The following is a 19,055-nucleotide window of genomic DNA, read 5'->3' as shown; positions in this document are numbered from 1 at the left end:
CTAAGAGCCAGCTGCTTTTTAGCTCATGTGGTAGAAGCTCATGGCTTTAGTCCCTAAGGTCCCCGGTTCAATACCACCTGCTGACGACCAGGGTCTGTCAGCTTTACACACAGAGGCAACTGCTCTTTGGCAGAGCAATGGGACATTAAATATTATTTTGAGGCCTGTCACTATCCCGCCTCCCTGACCTGCAGGATTAGCGCCCAGTCAAAACTAGATGCCTTCTAGAGAGAACAGGAGGACTGGCCGCTCTCTCTAGAGCAGTGGTTCCCCACCAACGCTTCCTGGCCTCATAATAGCATCATATTGGCGACCAATAATCTAGGCTCTCCAATGCAGATTTTTTAACTGGGCTCCACTGCACCTGCATCAATCCCTACCCTCTTATTTCACTGGGGGGGGGGGGGGTGTTGTGGAGAGTAGAGGTCTATAAAATCATGAGTGGTGTGGAGAGGGCCGATAAAGAAAAGTTATTTATTAGTTCCGTAAATAGAAGAACTAGAGGACACCAAATGAAATTAATGGGGAGCAGGTTTAAAACTAATAAAAGAAAGTTCTTCTTCACATAGCGTGTAGTCAACCTGTGGAACTCCTTGGCAGAGGAGGCTGTGAAGGCTAGGACTATCATAGAGTTTAAAGAGAAGCTAGATAATTTCCTGGAGGTTAGGTCCATAAAAGGCTATTAGCCAGGGGATAAAATGGTGTCCCTGGCCTCTGTCTGTCAGAGGCTGGAGAGGGATGGCAGGAGACAAATCGTTTGATCATTGTCTTCGGTTCACCCTCTCTGGGGCACCTGGTGCTGGCCACTGTCGGCAGACAGGATACTGGGCTAGATGGACCTTTGGTCTGACCCAGTACGGCCGTTCCTATGTTCTTATATTGGATTGTTCCAAATCTCAGATTCACTTGTTCAGCGACACACCTGGCCCCCCCAGAGGCCCCTGCTTCCCACTGCAGTAGCAAGGGTCAGAGGACTCTAAGCCTCTCCTGGCCCGCCCCTTTCCCTACTGGCCATTCAGCGGCTGCCCTTTCCCAACCTTGGGGTGCTCAGCAGCTTCCCTCCCCCTCTCCCCTCACCAGGTCTGACCTAGCATGGATGGGAGCAATGCAGAGCTCTGGAGTAACTCAGTGTCAGGCCAGCTGCTACCAGCACAGGTGCCCAGAACAGTTGGGGAACCCTAGATAGGGAGCAGGACAGAGAGCTCAGATACCAGGGTGATGGACGGCTTATAGAAACGTGGCTGGGTCACTGGACCCTGAGTATCTTCCCATTGGGATAGCCCTTCCCACGCCCCTAACAGGGGCACCTCAGGCTTTGGGCCAGGGGACTCTTTCTTACCTACGGTGGAGTCCCCCCTTCTTTTCTAGGCTTCGCTCACTCAGCAGCTCCTGCGGCTGCGCTTGTTTGCAGCCCTGACCTCCCAGCCAATGGCTGCCTCCCCATCACGCTGCTGGTCCAGGGTTGCAGTGTTTGGGGTATCGCTTGGAAACGGTTGCCATAGTAACAGAAGGGGAACTCCATCCCAGGGATCTCGTCCCACCAGCTCATTTCACTACGCAACGCTTGGCAGCAATCAAGAGGAGCAGGGCTGGGGTGAGCACAGCAGAAAGGCAGGGGTGGTAGGAAAAAAATAATGGTGTGGCTTTAAATTCCATTACAATACAAGGACTGGAAGGGGGGCACTATGGGGAGGGGCAAGGTGGGAACCCTAATCTCCCTCAATAGGCAGTTTGCCATCCCGGTCCCCCGGGTGCAGAGGGGCCAGGTGGTCTCTGGGAACACAGTGAATGGGACATTATCTAGGCTGAAGCGGGGCGAGGCTGGCTGCCACTAGCTAGAGGTTTTATCATCGCCTGGGAATACCACCCAGAGGACGAAGCTTGTGGCATTCTCCAATAGCTCCAATGCCACCCGAGCCCTGCAGCTCTGCAGAGATCTGCTCTGCATCCACCCAGGTGGAGGCAGTTTTCCACCACTCATTTCTGTGGATAAAATTTTGTATCTAGACCCTTGCAAATGTGCAAGTATCTGCTCTGTAGCGGTGGGTCTCCGCAGCCAGACACACAGATATCCACGTCTCATTGGTGTAGAAGATGCGGATACCAGTTTTGTATCCGGGCAGGGCTCTCCCATTGAGGTCCGCAGCACATTTCAGAAGGGAAAATAGATTGATGCATTCGGCAGCCTACACGACACCGCTGCAGCTCCTGAGAGACTGCTGCCTTGGAGAATAGTTCACAGCACATAGGATGGCCGGGGGATGCAATGTCCCACACCACGCTGGTCCTAGCGCTGCACATCAGACATGTTCTCTTTGCCCACGAATGCATGACCATACCTTTAAAAAGAGCACAGCCTAAGCAGCGTGCAGGGGTGAAGTCATTTAACAGGAACAATTTGCTACACCAGCAAAGCCCAACCTAGAATCATAGAACACGAGGACTGGAAGGGACCTCGAGCCGTCATCGAGACCAGGCCCCTGCCCTCAAGAGCCATCTGTATCAGCCCTGATAAATGTCTAACCTGCTCTTAAATCGCTCCAGTGTTGGAGATTCCACAACCTGTTACCCTCGTGAGCCTGCCTCCAAAAGGTGAGAAAACACTCCCCAAAGCCCTAAGAGAAACACTGGGGAAGCACAGGACAGGCCCGAAGAGAAATACTGAATGGGTTAGTGAGCAGGAGTCTTTCCAAAGGAACAGACCGAGGGGCACGGGGGCATACTCTCTCTGCTTGTACGGTGCCTAGCAGCAGAGGAGCCCACAAATGGATTGGGGTTTTTCTGCTACAAATAGCAACAAGGGAAGACCACTCATATAGTTTACTGCCACACCAAGAAAAGTTTCAGGAATCACTTCAGCGAATAAGCTGCAAGGTCTGAGCAGGCTGCGATAAAGGGAGATGATAAATGTAATGCCATCTACAGTGCAGAAGCTACCGTGGTGGAAGGGGAGAGGGCAGGGTATGAAGGGGATAGTCACAGGCTACGGTGAAGGAATAGCTACGCTCAAAAGCAATAAAACTAGACTTGCAGTCCAGGGGAGGAGGGGGAAATATGAGACCTTAGTAAAGTCACACACCACCAATGGACGTACGGTGCTACTACAACTCTTAAGGTGTGTCTACACTGCCCCCTAGTTCGAACTAGGGAGGCTAATGTAGGCATTGGAGGTTGCAAATGAAGCCCGGGATTTAAATATCCCGGGTTTTATTTGCATCTTGAAATTTCACTAGTCCAGACTAACTGCCCGCAGCTACACGTGGCAGGGACCCGGTAGTTTGAATTAGGGGCTTTAATTCGAACTACCGGGTCCCTGCCGCGTGTAGCTGCGGGCAGTTAGTCCGGACTAGTGAAACTTCAAAATGACAACTGGACAGGAAGATGCAAATAAAACTCGGGATATTTAAATCCCAGGCTTCATTTGCAACCTCGAATGCCTACATTAGCCTCCCTAGTTCGAAGTAGGGGGCTAGAGTAGACACACCCATAGAGACTGTGTCATCTATGAAAACACACAGGTGAGTTCTAGCCAAGAGTGGGTCAAAGCACAAAGGAATTTACTTCTTGTTTCTACATACACAGAGTAGAGAGCAGAGCAGGGTCAGCACCTGTAATGATCGCTTCCATAATAAGGAGGCTGATGTGTACTTAGGTAAGAAAGAAAATGGCAGGGCCTGTTGGCTAATTGCCCCAGAGTGGAGTTCTCCAGCTGGACTTTCTGGTCACCCTCGACCCTCTCAATTACTGGAAGATCGAGTCTATGCTACAATCCACCCCTGCCAGCCTGTGTGGCGTGCAGGTCTGAAAGAAAACACAGCTGGACACGAAATGTGAAGTATATTTTATTGATTCAGAAACTAGACAAAGGCAGCATTTGGTTTGTAAAAAAGGCAAAAAATCCAATTCATTGTTGCTTCCTCAATCAAGTGGGAGGGGGTAAATTCCTATGGATTTCTCAGCATTTTAGGAAGTTTGGCTTGATCAAGATCAGAAAGATGGAAGGCTTGGGCTAGAGCTGATGGTATCATACAGGAGCAGAAGGCTCCTCAGTCCATCTTTGCCTTGTTTCAGGAAGGCCAAATCATCTAGGAAACAAGGGAAGTACAATGGAGCCAGATCTTGTCTCCATGACAGAGCTAAGGAGTCATTTTGTGCATTCATTTTGGTCCTGTAGTAGGGGAATTACGTTTAAGAAGCAGAAAAACGAATTTGACAGCGTCCTTCAGGAAAAACAAAACCACACAGAGCTACCAAGCAGAGGCAGCACCAGGAGTCCCGTTTGAAAGCTTGAAATAGCACCAAGTCCAACAGCAAGGCCAAGGCTCAGCAGGCTGATCTTTGGCACAGAAATCCATTTTCATACAGCACAATGTGTTCTTCCTCCCCAAATACTTTGATTCTTTAGTATGAAAGGAAAAGATCAATCTCCTCTTGAACATGATTCTGGTGAGAAACAAACCACTCTGCCTTCTGTTTCTTCCCCCCCTTCCTCTGCTCAGCCATGACCCCCCCCCCCTTCCCTTCCAGCCTGCCCCTTCTCCCAAGGGGAAGGGATGGAGTGAGGTGATGGAGCATGCAGCCTTTGGTGGTGTCTCGTCTGGTTCATGGAGTCACTGAGCTGGAATAAACGGGAAACAAAAATGAAAAAAAAAAAAGCCCCCACACAAATTTAAGAACTAAAACCCAAACTGAATCATTGCTACCAGCAGAATGAGATTGACATGTAGGACAGATGCAGATCGCACATGGGGGTGGGATGAGCTGTTTCCCAAATCCAGGAGCTGTATTGGGAATCTTCCATTTGATCACTGCTGCCTAGGCTCTCCTTTTCTGTCTCAAGAGGTTCAAGCAGGAGCCGAGATAAAAGCTGATCACACGCAAGGGAGTTTCTCTGTCATTCTAGGCAATTACCCAGCCGTGGCTCTGACTCTCATTTCCACTGTGGTCTATACCCAGTCTTGTCTATTCCTGAACTGACTGGTGGGTCCCATCTGCTCTCGCCAGAGAATCGACACCCAGAATCCCACCAGCACCACCACCCCGGAGTGTGCTGTGGTGAAGCAAGAGGAAATACCACAGCAACACTGCAGCAGTTAGGGAAGACCCAAATAGAGCAGCCGATTCTCACCTTCCGTTTCCCCCCCAAGCCCTTTCCCACACAGTCACGTGCTTTCAGAGAGCAGCTGCAACAAGTCTACTTTCAGTTTCTGGGGTTATTTACAGACTTTTGCAAGGGGAGGGGGTGGCTGCACTTCACAGGAAAGAGCGTTCGGGAGCAGAGTGTGATTAACAAGAAATCATGAACAAGAGGAGAGACGCGCATGCCTCCTGGCTGAACCCCCAGGGAACGGGCCCATCCCTCCGGCCGCTCAGCGCACAAGACTGCACATCCCCCATGCACAGTAAGATTGCACAGCCTATTACACCAAATCAGCAAAATACACTGACAGTTAAAGGGCACTCACCCTCATCTGGGCCAATAAACATTTATACCAGAAGCTTCTGTATACTGTTGAGATTTCCACACAGATCAGAGATCGTTAGTTTCCTAGCAGCCTTGTTTCTTCTGAGAGGGCAGCATGACCCCTGTCATGTTAAAATCTACACTCAGCAGCACGGTTTCTGCACAAGCACTTGGGCTTGCTTGAGAAACTCCAAGTGCATTTCCAGGATATCGTAAGCCAGGTGAGAAGGGTTCAAGGACATTTGAAGTGTGGGCTAGAGCTTTTATCCCACGCTCCTTGAAGAATGATTTGTTTGGAAACAAGGCTCTGTTCGGAAAAGCTACACAGAGGGCTCACGAGCCATGATCGGGGGATGAGGAGAACATCAGAACGGCCACTGAGTCAGACCAAAGGTCCATCTAGCCCAGGATCCTGTCTTCCGACAGTGGCCAGCGCCAGGTGCCCCAGAGGGAGTGATCAGAACAGGGAATCAAGTGATCCCTCCCCTTTGACCCATTCCCAGCCTGGGACAAACAGGCTCAGGGCACCATTCCTGCCTACCAGCCACTGAAGGACCCATCCTCCATGTATTTATCTAGCTCCTTTTTGAACCCTATTATTGACAGCAGAATCCATGGAATCCCAGCCTCTCCTGTTGTCTACACTCCCCCTGCCCCTTGAGAGTCAAACCCACTGGAATCCAGATTCTTCTCCGAGAAAACGGTGCTGTTTACTGTATTGCTCACACAGTAGAACACACATCCGATCTGCACCACCGGGTAAAGGTTTCTGTTCTAAAATGGTACCAAGCAGCAGATTCTCCGCACTCACATTTTGCATTCATTCCTCCTCCCACACAGACAACACACACTTCCTGCAAGCAGACAGTGCTTTATTTTCCACAGCTGTAGGGTGAGGGAGGGAAGACCCCTTCTCTCCGCCTACACAGATCAACCATGACCTTCAGCACTCCTGTTACTTCCGTGCCTGGACCCGGCCAAGCAGACTGAGCAGTAGAAAGTGCAGTATTTTCCCGTTAACTAGGACTCTAAGAAGCAAAACTTTCACTTTTGACCTGATTGGATATAAACATGTTACTAATGGGAAGTGGCTGGTGTTAGCTCATTGCGCCCCCTACAGGCTATGCACACACACACACGGAAACATACCAACATGTTCAGGTGCCAAAAGAGAGCCTAGCAAGTGCTTGTTTAATTGACACTTGGCACAGTCCTCTCTCAGGATGTCATCCCCCTCCTTCCACTCTCTTAATTGGCCAGTCCCTCTCCCTGACCCCAGAGCAGCAGAGAGAGCACGGCACTAGAAGAGCCCTAAACAAACATAACCAGGTCTTTACATGTTGCTCTGGAGAAGGCTGCCAAGATGCTGGCAAACACCACATCCGGGGACTGGGAGGCGTCCACAGCCGCATGGATTCCTCGCTTGGAGTAGTAGTCTACCAGCGGGGTGGTCTGGGTATGGTAGGACTTCAAACGAGTTTTCAAAGCCACTTCGTTATCGTCAGAACGGCGGATCAGGGGCTCCCCGGTGGCCTGATAAAGGAAGACAACCGTGAACAAGACAAATCCGCAGCTTGTTACATTCCAGCTGAAGCCCTCCACCCCCATCGGCGCAGCTGCCTCAAACGCCTGTCTAGTCAAAGGAGGCGACAGCGGGTGAAGATAGGGCAGTAAAAGCGTGGTTACTGCTCAGACTTTGAATTGAAGATCATTTAAGTAAGATCTCAGGGGAAATGTATTGGTAGCTCACATACATCATCCTTCATGTGCTCTTTCGGGGGGTTGAACTCCTCATGGTACGAGCGGCCACTTGCCGGGTGGATCAGCCTGAAACCGAAAACAAGGTTCAGCAAGGTGTCTCAGCTCAGGATAGGAGGACAACCCAAACTCAGTCAGCACAAGAAACAGCCGCAGCAGCCTAGATGCTTTTCACTCCGGCAGAAAATTTGCTAGAGTCAATTCAACCAAGCAGCTCTTTAGAGAGCTGAAGAAAAGGAGCGGTACGGAGGAGAGAGGAGTATTTTGTACAGGACTGAGCGAGGAGTCTTCTGCAAATCCAGCTATTAGAGGGCTGGATTGTGGAATGGAGAATTTCTGCTGGACCCACATGGCCATCTCTGAAGCAGGACTAGGGATCACAGAACACTAGGACTGGAAGGGACCTCGAGAGGTCATCCGAGTCCAGTCACCTGCCCTCATGGCAGGACCAAATACCGTCTAGACCATCTCTGATAGACATTTATCTAACCTACTCTTAAATATCTCCAGAGATGGAGATTCCACAACCTCCCTGAGCAATTTATTCCAGTGTGACCACCCTGACAGTTAGGAACTTTTTCCTAATGTCCAACCTCAACCTCCCTTGCTGCAGTTTAAGCCCCTTGCTTCTTGTTCTACCCTCAGAAGCCAAGATGAACACATTTTCTCCCTCTTCCTCATGACACCCTTTCAGATACCTGAAAAATGGATGTTAAGCATTTTTCTGTAAACATGTAACTGCTGAATTTTTCAGTGGTTACATGTTTACATGCAGGGAGGAGAGGTGGTTTCATGGGAGCTGGTACATGGGGAGAGCCAGCTCCCCACGAGTATCAGTTCCCACACAGCCGCCTTTCCTGTCCCCTCTCTCCGTGGTGCTGCTTCTGAATCAGAGGCAGCAGCATGGGAGGACAGGTGGGACCTATTATGCACAAGGAGCTTCATGTGGGCCAATAAAACATGTATACCAGAAGCCTCTACATGCTGGGCTGGAGAGAGCGGTAACTCCATGTGCATACCGGCTCCTGCTTGCCCCCATGTAATCCTGCCTCTGTATCAGAGGCAGCAGCATGGTGAGACAGGTGGCTCCATCGGAGCTAGTGTCGTGGGGAGCCTGCTTAAAAGCCAGTTCTCACGAGCACTTGCTCCCGCCTGCTCCCCCCACCCTTCTACCTCGGATACAGCTGCAACATGGGGCGGGGAGTGTGATTTGCATGTAACCATGAGAATTAATGAATACACAGATGCATCCCTGTGCAGGGCGAGGATGTTTGGTGGCACTTCCTCTTGTAGGGTAACACAATGAATCAGCAAGAACACCAGAGAAGATGCAACATAAAAGCATTAGCATTTAACATCTTCCCCTGATGCTCACGCACATCACCAACCGCTATCCATGGCACAGACAGACTCGGCTCAAGGCAGGCCCAAGATGGGAACAGCAGGGTGGGCGCTGAACTGTGGCACCAGAACCCTATATGCATGTGGAACAAAAACTGAACACAGCAAAGGCCGAAGCAGGCCAGGATGCAGGTGCATTGACACAGCTGGCTCCACACGGTGCTAAAACGATCACAGGAACCAGAACTCTCTGCCTTCTCCCAAAGCCTTAGGAAACCAGCGGACTAGGAGAGGAAGGAGAATTATTACCGTCCAGTGATCCTCCGAATGAGCAGGGAGTCAGGAATGCTGAATTCAATCACAGAATCTAGCTTCTCACTTCTCTTCTCCATGAGCTCATCCAGCTGTAACAGAAACCGTCTCCCTTAAGTACGCAGATACAGTCACAGAGAGCGCTCCCCCCGCATCCCGTCTCCTCTAGAGACGTGGCTGGAGTGGGAATGGAGCTGTAAGAGATACGGAGCCAGAGGAGCCGAAGTCACGTACCATCTCTGCCTGCTTCACCGTGCGAGGGAAGCCATCCAGCAGGAAGCCATTTTTGCAGGGAGGAGACTCCAGGTTTTTCTCAATCAGCTCCACCACCATCTCATCGCTCACCTTAGAGGAAAGTTCCAGACAGCGCATTAAAAAAAAAAAATTAATAGGCCAGACTAGCCACCATGGTCCACGCTGAAGCATGATGGGTCATGGGGTGCTCTCATTTACACCCCGGCAACTCAACTGACTTCATTGAAGTTGTCTCCGTACCTGCTAGTCACTGAACATGCAGAACCCAGGGACCCTAGTCTGCACCTACTACAAAGTGCAACAAAACCACCACAAAATAGCAGTTTTCCCGGGGTGTTGTGACAGCCAGGCCAGAGGGCTGCAACGGGGCGGGGAAAGGTAGCAGGTCAGTTAGGATCAGCTAAAAAGGGGTTGTCTCAGGCACCTGAGACAGGACTACATGGGACCAGCTGATTCCATTTCAGGGCTGCCCGAGACCTTTTTTAAACCCTCCCCACGGGTTTCTCTCTGCGGTACAGACATACTCTTAGAGGCAAACGCCTTAGAATGGAGGTTGCAGTAGACACTAGGTGGTTTGGTTAAAATTTATGGTGATTTCCTTGATTCTGTGTAGCTCTTGCAACCCTTCATTCCAGGGAAAACAACATTGTTTTTTAAAAGCAAACATGCAGTCCAAGGGTGGGCGCTGGGAATTGCTGTTCTGCCACCAAACGGAGTTATCTTGAAGCCCAAATATGCTCCTACAATGCAGGGCATGGGTCCCAGGAACAGGCACGTGGAAGAGAACGGCCGGTCTCTCTTGATAGGGCCTCTCTCTTTCACAACCAATTGTGACACTGCAGGCGGAGTGATGCAATGCAAGCACCATGTGAAGGCTGAGGATAAGCAGTCTCCCAGCTCTATGACAAAGCCTTTAGGGTCCTAACGCCTGCTCTTGACAAACAGCATCATTCAGTGGAACATGCAGGGCAGGAAGCAAAGGGAGGAGACTTGAAGTCTGAAGTTGGGCACAAGTTATGCATAAAAGGAGGCAAAAATGATGCAATAGACAGAGAACCAGCATGGGACTCAGATCTCTGCTCCAACTGTTATTTGGAGCACGTTACATCACCCCTTGCCTCGGTTTCCCCACAACAGGTTTACCTACCTGGACAAAATGCTTTGAAGTCTACGGATGAAATGTGCTACAGGCACTAAGAATAGCCATCACTTGGGACACCACACCCAAGCCGTTTGCACACTGACGTGTTTATTGCTCTCTGGGGTGACTGGTCTTTAAGGCTTTGTCTTCACAAACTACAGGTGAAGCACAATTATTTGAAGGACTCAGGAGACATATGAAACTTTTGGATCATTCGAATTTTCTCTCTGCGGGGCTTAGGAGCACCTGGCTTGGGAGTGTCAGAGAGACAACACCTGTTCCTGCAACCCGAGACATAACTACCCTTTGGGGTAACTAGGAGTGTTTATTAATCAGGATTTAGTCAGTGAAACTGGATAAGCCATAAGGGAAAAGTAGAAGCTAAGAAAACAAGAATTTTCAGGGGGAAAATTCAGATCTATGCAGAAAAGGAAGGAATATTTTTACAAGACATCTTTCCTGCGGCATTAAGGGGAAGGGGAATCCCATATTTCCCTCACAACTTGTTCTTCCTTTTCTGGCCTGGGTTTGTCATTGGTCTCAATGATTCTAGATGAAAGACAGTGTTCAGATCACCACAGCCCTGTATTTTCTTAAAACACTTTTCAGTCCTCTCAATAAACCCAGACAATTGGCACTGTCATTAGCACCACTTGCCACACTATTCACCAGCTTGCCAGCATCCATAGTCGCCTTCAACTTTTTACCCAGCTCCGATCCTGAAGCCACCATGGCCCTCAGCATGTCACCTGTTGCCAGGTGACACACGCAGTAGGTCTCAGCAAGTTTAGGAGCCTATGACAGGAGAAAACAGAACCAGAAGTGACTTTCAGGCAACTTCCATGAAGGGATCCCACCAATTCTCCACAGGTGAAGCTTTTATCACAAGGAAGCAATTTCACCTCACAGTGACAGAAGCGAGGTTAAAACAGTAAGGCTGTGCCTACACTGACGGGTTCTTGTGCAAGAAGTCTTGGGCAAGAAAACGTTCACACTGCCATGTGCAAGCTGTGCTTCTGTGCAAGAGCGTCCATGGCAGTGTGAACGCTCTCTTGTGCAAGAAAGCTCCAATGGCCATTTTAGCCACAGGGCTTTCTCGAACAAGAAACCCCTGCCGAGCATCCACACTGCCCTCTTGTGCAAGAGTCCTTGCACAAGAGGGCTTACACCTGTTAAAAAAGAGCATAGCTCTTGTGCAAGAAACCGTCTCTTACCACGCCGTACTGTAAGCCTTCTTCTGCAAGAGAGGGTGGGCTGTGTGGACGCTCTGCAGATTCTTGCACAAGAACCTGCCAGTGTAGACATAGCCTAAAGGTTAAATCCACGTAGTGATTGGTCAAGTTAGGCCAGACCAAGGGTGGGTACATTTTTTGGCCGGAGGACCACATCAGGGTATGGAAGTTGTATGGGTGGCCATGATGCTCATGAAATCGGGGTGGGAGAGCACGGTCCCAGACAGCACGAAGGGCAAGGAACCTGCAGAAGCCAAAGGGGCAGCTTAACTAGCGATCAGCTGATGCAAGGAGGCAGAGAATTCTGTTCTTTCGCACGGGGGAAATCATTTCTCAGGCAACCAGAGAGCTACAGAGAGTTCTAGGGGCTCTCAAAAGAGCATGGAGCTGCTTCCTTGGAATAAGCAGTTGCCACATGGCTGAGTGAGACATTTGTAGGCATTTGTAGCACATTTTGAAGACAAACACTACGGCTACGTCTAGATTGGCATGATTTTCTGCAAATGCTTTTATCGGAAAAGTTTTCCGTTAAAAGCATTTTCGGAACAGAGCGTCTAGATTGGCACGGACTCTTTTCCGCAAAAGCACTTTTTGTGGAAAAGCGTCCGTGCCAATCTAGACGCGCTTTTCCACAAAAAAGCCCCGATCGGCATTTTCGTGATTGGGGCTTTTTTGCGGAAAACAAATCTGAGCTGTCTACACTGGCCCTTTTGCGCAAAAGCTTTGCGCAAAAGGACTTTTGCCCGAGCGGGAGCAGCATAGTATTTCCGCAAGAACATGGACGATCTTACATGAGCTCGTCAGTGCTTTTGTGGAAATTCAAGTGGCCTGTGTAGACAGCTGGCAAGTTTTTCCGGAAAAGCAGCTTTTTTTCCGGAAAAACGGGCCAGTCTACACACAGCCTTCATGTTACTAGAGTCCATTGGCTGGCTAGAAGGAATCAGTTACAACCAGATAGAAAGGGGGGGGGGGGGGGGGGAGAGTGTATTCTGGGAACAGAAAGGGCCAGGGAACCAGGGCTCCAGGTTCCCGTCCCCCTTGTCCCCTGTGAGAGGAGATGGGAAGGGAGAGGAGCTAGGGCTCCAGAGTCCCCCCCCCCCATTAGAGGAACGGGGGAGGGGGAGGAGCCAGGGCTCCTAGCCCCCCCCCCCCGGAGAGGGGGAGGAGCTAGGGCTCCAGGGCCCCCCCAGTAGAGGAACGGAGGAGGGGAAGGGGGAGGAGCTAGGGCTCCAGGCCCCCCCCCCCGCGAGAGGGGAGGGGAGAAGTAGGGGCCAGGGCTCCAGGCCCCCCCCCCCGCGAGAGGGGAGGGGAGAAGTAGGGGCCAGGGCTTCAGGCCCCCCCCCCCCGCGAGAGGGGAGGGAAGAAGTAGGGGCCAGGGCTTCAGGCCCCCCCCCCGCGAGAGGGGAGGGGAGAAGTAGGGGCCAGGGCTCCAGGCCCCCCCCCCCCGCGAGAGGGGAGGGGAGGGGAGAAGTAGGGGCCAGGGCTCCAGGCCCCCCCCCCCGCGAGAGGGGAGGGGAGGGGAGAAGTAGGGGCCAGGGCTCCAGGCCCCCCCCCCCCCGCGAGAGGGGAGGGGAGGGGAGAAGTAGGGGCCAGGGCTCCAGGCCCCCCCCCGCGAGAGGGGAGGGGAGAAGTAGGGGCCAGGGCTCCAGGCCCCCCCCCCCCCCCGCGAGAGGGGAGGGGAGAAGTAGGGGCCAGGGCTCCAGGTCCCCCCCCCGCGAGAGGGGAGGGGGAGGAGTAGGGGCCAGGGCTCCAGGTCCCCCCCCCGCGAGAGGGGAGGGGAGAAGTAGGGGCCAGGGCTCCAGGCCCCCCCCCGCGAGAGGGGAGGGGAAAGAGTAGGGGCCAGGGCCCCCCCCAGGAGAGGAACGGGGGAGGGGGAGGAGCTAGGGCCCCCCCCGCGAGAGGGGAGGGGGAGGGGCCAGGGCTCCAGGGCCCCCCAGGAGAGGAACGGGGGAGGGGCTAGGCCCCCCGCGAGAGGGGAGGGGGAGGGGGGGTGGGGGAGGGGCTAGGCCCCCCGCGAGAAGGGAGGGGGAGGGGCCAGGGCCCCCCAGGAGAGGAGCAGGCCGGGGCCGGACTCCTGGGTTGGCCGCCGCGCGCCCCCCTCACCTGCGTGCCCTTGCCCGCGCCGGGCGGCCCCAGCAGCACGGCCCGCGGCCCCCGGCCCTGCGCGCTCGGTGCCATCGCCGCGGCCTCTGCCCTGCTCCGCCGGACGGACAGGCGCGGCAGCCTATCGCCGCGGCGCGAGGGGCGGGCCGCGGGCTGATTGGGGGGATTCGGCGCCAGGGGCGGGGCTTATCCTCCGCCCGGGCTGCCGCGTGGTCGCCTGGCTGGGTGCTGCGTGGCCCCACCCCAGGGAGAGCAGCACCCAGGGGTGCCCGCTCGTCTGTGTCCGTGCCACTTTAGAGTGGGGGGGGGAGACCTCAGGCCCGCGGGCCGGATCCGGCCCCCGAGCCCCAGGGCTCCCCCTAGGTGGGACCCCCCCAGGCGGGACCCCCCCGGCTCTGGGCTGCCTTTCTCAGTCGGGGGCCACGTGAATGAGGGGTTGGTTAGGGCTTCTTTGGGTGTTTTATTCACCAAAGGGCCCCCAACCCTAGAAAAGTTCCCCCTCCCGAGAGGCTCGGGCCATTGGCAGATGGAAGAGGAGCTGCGGGTTTGGCCCCAATAAATCCATTCGTCCTTAGGGGGGCCAGATGGTTTCAACAAAACCACCGGCCCCGCTGGACATGACGTCACAATCGACATTGCATCTTAGTTAGAAAACACCCGACGGTTCTATCGGCTCGTTTCTATTTTCTCAATTTGTTCCCTGAACAGAAAGCTCAAAGACTGGACTGTCGGGTTCAAAACCAGACACCTGGCCACCCTAGTCATCTTTAAGTTACCGCCTGCTGTGGCTACTGAAGACTTCATAGAATCATAGGACTGGAAGGGACCTCAAGAGGTCATCGAGTCCAGCCCCCCGCCCTCAAGGCATGGTTGTCACTGCTATCCGGGCCACCATTCTCCTTGCATTAGAAGTAACGCCGGTGCAGGCAGTGTGTGCCAACGGGAAACCCCCAGGAATACACCCAGGGGAGCTGCTCCCTTTCTGAGCACAGGCTGACCCCTGGCATTTTCCTTTCAGCAAGGCTGGCTAAGACAAGCATGTGGCCATTGGGGGTCAGCATGGACCCCCCCACTCAGAAGCAGCATCCCCGGGATAGAAGGAAGTCAGGTATGTTTCCAAACCCCCTTGGACTTTCCCCAAAGCTCTGGAGATATCACTGCTTGCTGCTTCTGTACTTACTGGGGCTGGGATAGGAATTTCCTGTGTGAAATAAGCTGCTTTTCCATTTGGTAGCTCCCAGGCCACCCACTTCTGCCCTGCCACCCTCTTGCTAAGTGTTAGTATAACTATGAATAAGTGATCAGAAGTACCCTACGTGTGTTATTTCATTCCCTGAACCCGTTCACCTCCACAATTTCACTGGGGTTTGTTAGCGACATGGCTTTATATGGAGGCAAACAAAATATGAGTTTTTATTTCCATACGTCATTCAGAACCTTTTGCTGTCTCTGCAGTGAGGGAAGTGGCCGACAGGGCCGACTTACCCAGTAGGCCCAGTGCCTAGGGCCCACGATACTTTTAGGGGCCCACAAAAATGTTTTAATTTCTTTTAAAATCAGAAGGAAAAAAATGAAACTTTTAGGGCCCACGAAAATCTATTAAATTTTGCCTAAAACAGAAAAAAATAAAATGTTGAAGTATTTAAAGTTATATACAAAATAATTTTTAATTTTTTTTTTATGGAGGAAGGGGCCCATGAAGGCAAAAGTGCCTAGGGCCCACGAAAGTCATAATGCAGCCCTGGTGGCTGAGTCTGAATTTGGCTGCGACCAGAGAGGGAGGAGTTTGTACCCGTCTCCTGAGCCTTTGGGTCAGCAGGAGCTGTGGAGAGGAGAGCTAAGCGGGGAGGATGCCTGCAGAGTTTGGGAGGAGAGGGAGATCTCTTAGGGACTGTAGAGCCCAGTGTCACCCTGAAAGTCTCTGATAATCTGCAACGACTGTGCTAAGAACTCTCTGTTCTGCTCCTAGCCACCCGGGCATTTGAGGACAAAGCACTTTCAGAATCATAGTAACCCCCCATGTGAAGGGGAGGCAGGTTGTTCTGATGAGTGCCGTTTTCCTTCTGCTCCCTTGTTTGTCCCCACCTCTTCTCTCTTGGATAAAGCTTATTTGATTGTAAAATCTTTGGGGCAGGAGCCGGATTGTACATCACCTGGCCTGAGGGGTCCAGATGGGGGATGTTAAAACAGGTGTAATTAAGTAACATTGTAACTGCTGGAAATTTCAGTGATTACGCGCAGGGCAGAAGTTAGCTCCCTGGGAGCCGGAGTGCACGGGGAGCCAGCTCTTGCCTGCTGCCCCGCGCTGCTGCCTCTGTACCAGAGTTAAGAGTGCAGGGTGGCAGGCAGTTCCCGGAGCTGGTGCGTGCGGGGAGCTGGCTTTTAAGCCAGCCGCTCCTTGCACACCGGGAGCCTGCGTGTGACCATGAACGTTAACTGATGAGCGCAGGCTCTTTGGTTAACTGTTTACACCTTTACATCCCTTGTCCAGCTCCATGGAGGAGGTTCCTAGGCACTAGCACAATACAAAGAATACAGGCTGGGTTTCTAAGGCTCTGAGAGGGGTCCTGGTTAATGTGGTGAGTCAATGGCAGAGCCCCAGCTCCCAAGCTTGTGCCTCAAACATGAAATCAGCCTGCCTCTGTGCATATTGTCACCCATGAGTGAACGCGCTGTTTAATTCTTAAGAGGCTGGCTTATGGGTGCCTGTGCATCGTAGACACTACACCTCACCTGATGAGCAGGCCGGATGAGCCAGAGGAGCAAATACTCATCTGCCCTGAAGTCAAGAGCTGCTGTGTGCGTATTGGAGGGCCTGGCTTTCTGGAACAGCCTGGGCTGGAAAGCACCTGGCAGATAAGAAAGCAGCTGAGAACTGTGACCATCTGGCTTAGCAGCAACTGGCTAGGAAGGCAGGGGGGCGAGGAATGAGAGAGCTCTCGCACCTGTGTTCATATGGCCCTTTGCCACATGGAGGTAGAGCTCTGGACCAGTCTGTCCAGAACAGCTCTCTGTTGTAGCAGCCAGCTTTGCTTTATATTGGCAAAGGCCTGATCATAGGTAGGCAGGCCTCAGACCTCACACCAGGCCTGTGCTACGTGTTTCAGGCTCTCATTTTACTACATCAGTGTTATTCAGCATGGCAGAGGAACTGAGTAACTTGCTGTGTGGGAGTGCGGGGGACGATGTCTCTTTCTAAGCCTTTTTCTTCTAACTGGGGCCTGAGCCGTTTCCATGGCCCATGGGGGCTGTACTGGCCACGTTTCTGACACGGAGACAAGTGTGATGTCTGGCCCTGTCTGGGTTTGAAGGGGCTGTTGTCAATTGTCACCGCTTTGCAGTGGGCTCACCCTCTTATTCAGAGCAAACCAAACGGCTAGTACAAGTTGCTTTCGTCTGAAATGTACTGACGAACTAGCTTGCAAGGAGGGTTCCTCCAAGGCTAGAAATCACCATAATCAGGGCCTTCTGTTTATCTCTCAGCTGCATTTCAAGGTCCCCAGGCAGGAGAGAGGAGAACAGAGTCACTGGGAGATAAACGGCTAGCAGAACTTCCTCGTATTTTCGTCTCCACTTCCCTCGGGTGCAGATTCTCCTCGACTCGGGAATGGTTTGAATTTGGAATGAGCAGTTTTGGGTTTCCTGTTAGTCATAACCACTGGCCTTCCAGGGAGAGGTCAGGGCTCATATGGAGCTGGAGGAGAGGAAAATAACTTAGACCGGATAACAATATTTGGGTGTCTGAGTATGCACCTTAGCAATGTTTCGGGCTTTGAAAACACAGATGAGCAGTTCTGTATCTGCATCTGTAGTCCACCTTCGTGGTCTACTCCGGGCAGCCCATCTAGGCTCTCAGCTCTGCATTCGTCACCTCTCTTGGATAGAGACTAGTGTCTCTCTCCCTCCTGACCAGGTTTTTTCTGGGCTGCACAGTTATGTGCCTACACTTGGACATCCCCAGCAAGCCAGACTGTCTAAACCAGTGTTTCTCAACCTATTTTTATGAAGTACCCCTTAAAAAAAAAGATAAGTACCCTGTTTTTTTAAAAAAAATTTATAAGTACCCCAAGTACCTACATTTTTCAGACACACACATTTTTTTTCTACCATTGCAATACATTTGTTTAAACTACTTAATCGTAGCTAGGTGGGCGCTGAAAGTTTTGGGTGTAAAAAATAAATAAATAATAAAGCGCTGTAAAACTTAACACAAAAATTCAGTTTTCTCCAAATTTCAGTTGTGTTGACATACCCCCCAGACTTCTCTTGAGTACCCCTAAGGGTACTCGTACCGCTGGTTGAGAAGCACTGGTCTAAACAGCTAGTGTCTGTGTTTGGCTTTCTCTCAGAAGGTTATGAACAGCTGTAATTGCCGGCTGACCCAGGTTACCATGCAGCTCTTTATGAACTTGGGACTATGGGCCTCTATCGCTTGAGTTAAAAGCCAACAGGCTCTCAGCTAAGGCTGTAAAGCAAACTCATTCTTTCTCTCTGTAAGTGGTATCAGTGCCACTACCTGGTAAAGTACTCTACTAGTTGTGTGGGTCACATCTTCACTTAATTAAGTAAGGTTTTCCAAGGAGATGGTTGCATCTGTTACAGAGCCTATCCGTCCAACGTGCCTGGGAGGCAGGGAAGTATTTATATCCCCAGTGGGGAAACTGAGGCATAGAGGGGGATGGCCACAAACTGAGTCAGGTTCAGAACCTACACGAGGCCTTGAGATTCCCCGTGTCTCTATCCTGTACTTAAACAGCATTTCATTCTTTGACTGTGGAGAGAAATGGGTGTCTGCATTCCTTCCACCCAACCTAAGGTAAACCGCATGCCTTGGCTAGAGGGTTTATTATGAAGTCACACAGCCATAATTGGATGCCTTGGCTAGAGGGTTTATTATGAAGTCACACAGCCATAATTGGATCAGAAGGTCCACCTAGCCCAGTATCCTGTCTTCTGACAGTGGCCAGTGCCAGAGGTTTCAGATGGTAAATTGTCCTGGTTTGTTCATTCCAAGTGATCCCTCCTCTATCATCCAGTCTCAGCATCTGGTACTCAGAGGTTTAGGAATAAGCAAAACATGGGATTTACATCCCTGATGGGCTTGGCTAATAGCGATTGGTGGACCTATCCTCTATGAATTTACCTAAGTCTTTTTAGAACCCAGCTATACAGCTGAGCTTCATAACATCCTGTGGCAATGAGTTCCACAGGTTGACGGTATGTTGTGTGAAGAAGTACTTCCTTATGTTTAGGGCACTGTCAAATTCATGGTCCATTTTGGGCAATTTAATGATCATAAGTTTCAGAGGTCACTGTGTTAGTCTGTTTCAGGAAAACCAACGAGGAGTCCTGTGGCACCTTAAAGACTAAGGGTATGTCTACACTAGCCCCCAGATCGATCTAGGGAGGCTAATGAGGGTGACCGAAATTGCAAATGAAGCGCGGGATT

The 19,055-nt window shown here is 51.7% G+C and overlaps 2 protein-coding genes across 5 annotated transcripts in view; one reads left to right on the top strand and one right to left on the bottom strand.

Moving 5' to 3' along the window:
• The window catches only part of RNF19B (ring finger protein 19B), a 55,355-nt gene extending 41,593 nt beyond the window's left edge, over positions 1 to 13,762 (bottom strand). For 2 of the 3 annotated variants that reach the window (XM_075908732.2, XM_075908733.2), the window contains exon 1: positions 1,340 to 1,435. Coding sequence is in view for 1 of the 3 variants with exons in the window: in XM_089773481.1 (XP_089629607.1) it covers positions 6,802 to 6,997; positions 7,219 to 7,291; positions 8,873 to 8,967; positions 9,110 to 9,220; positions 10,941 to 11,066; positions 13,607 to 13,681 (676 nt within the window). In the remaining 2 variants the exon portion in view is untranslated. Of the gene's footprint in view, positions 1 to 1,339; positions 1,436 to 6,801; positions 6,998 to 7,218; positions 7,292 to 8,872; positions 8,968 to 9,109; positions 9,221 to 10,940; positions 11,067 to 13,606 lie in introns of those variants that run through there. The other variant, XM_089773481.1, reaches the window with a different exon arrangement.
• The window catches only part of AZIN2 (antizyme inhibitor 2), a 55,777-nt gene that overhangs the window by 19,117 nt on the left and 17,605 nt on the right, over positions 1 to 19,055 (top strand). Inside the window, exon 1 of one of the 2 annotated variants that reach the window (XM_075908503.2) lies at positions 14,693 to 14,714. The exons of the other annotated variant lie outside the window; for it this stretch is intronic. The gene's annotated coding sequence lies outside the window, so the exon portion shown is untranslated. Of the gene's footprint in view, positions 1 to 14,692; positions 14,715 to 19,055 lie in introns of those variants that run through there. 2 annotated transcript variants of the gene reach the window in all.

This window comes from Pelodiscus sinensis, chromosome 26 (assembly GCF_052426305.1).
Source record: "Pelodiscus sinensis isolate ZL-2025 chromosome 26, ASM5242630v1, whole genome shotgun sequence".
In the NCBI taxonomy this organism is placed as follows: Eukaryota; Metazoa; Chordata; order Testudines; family Trionychidae; genus Pelodiscus; species Pelodiscus sinensis.
Note: the sequence above shows the minus strand (reverse complement) of the source record. Positions and strands in the feature narration are given on the sequence as shown.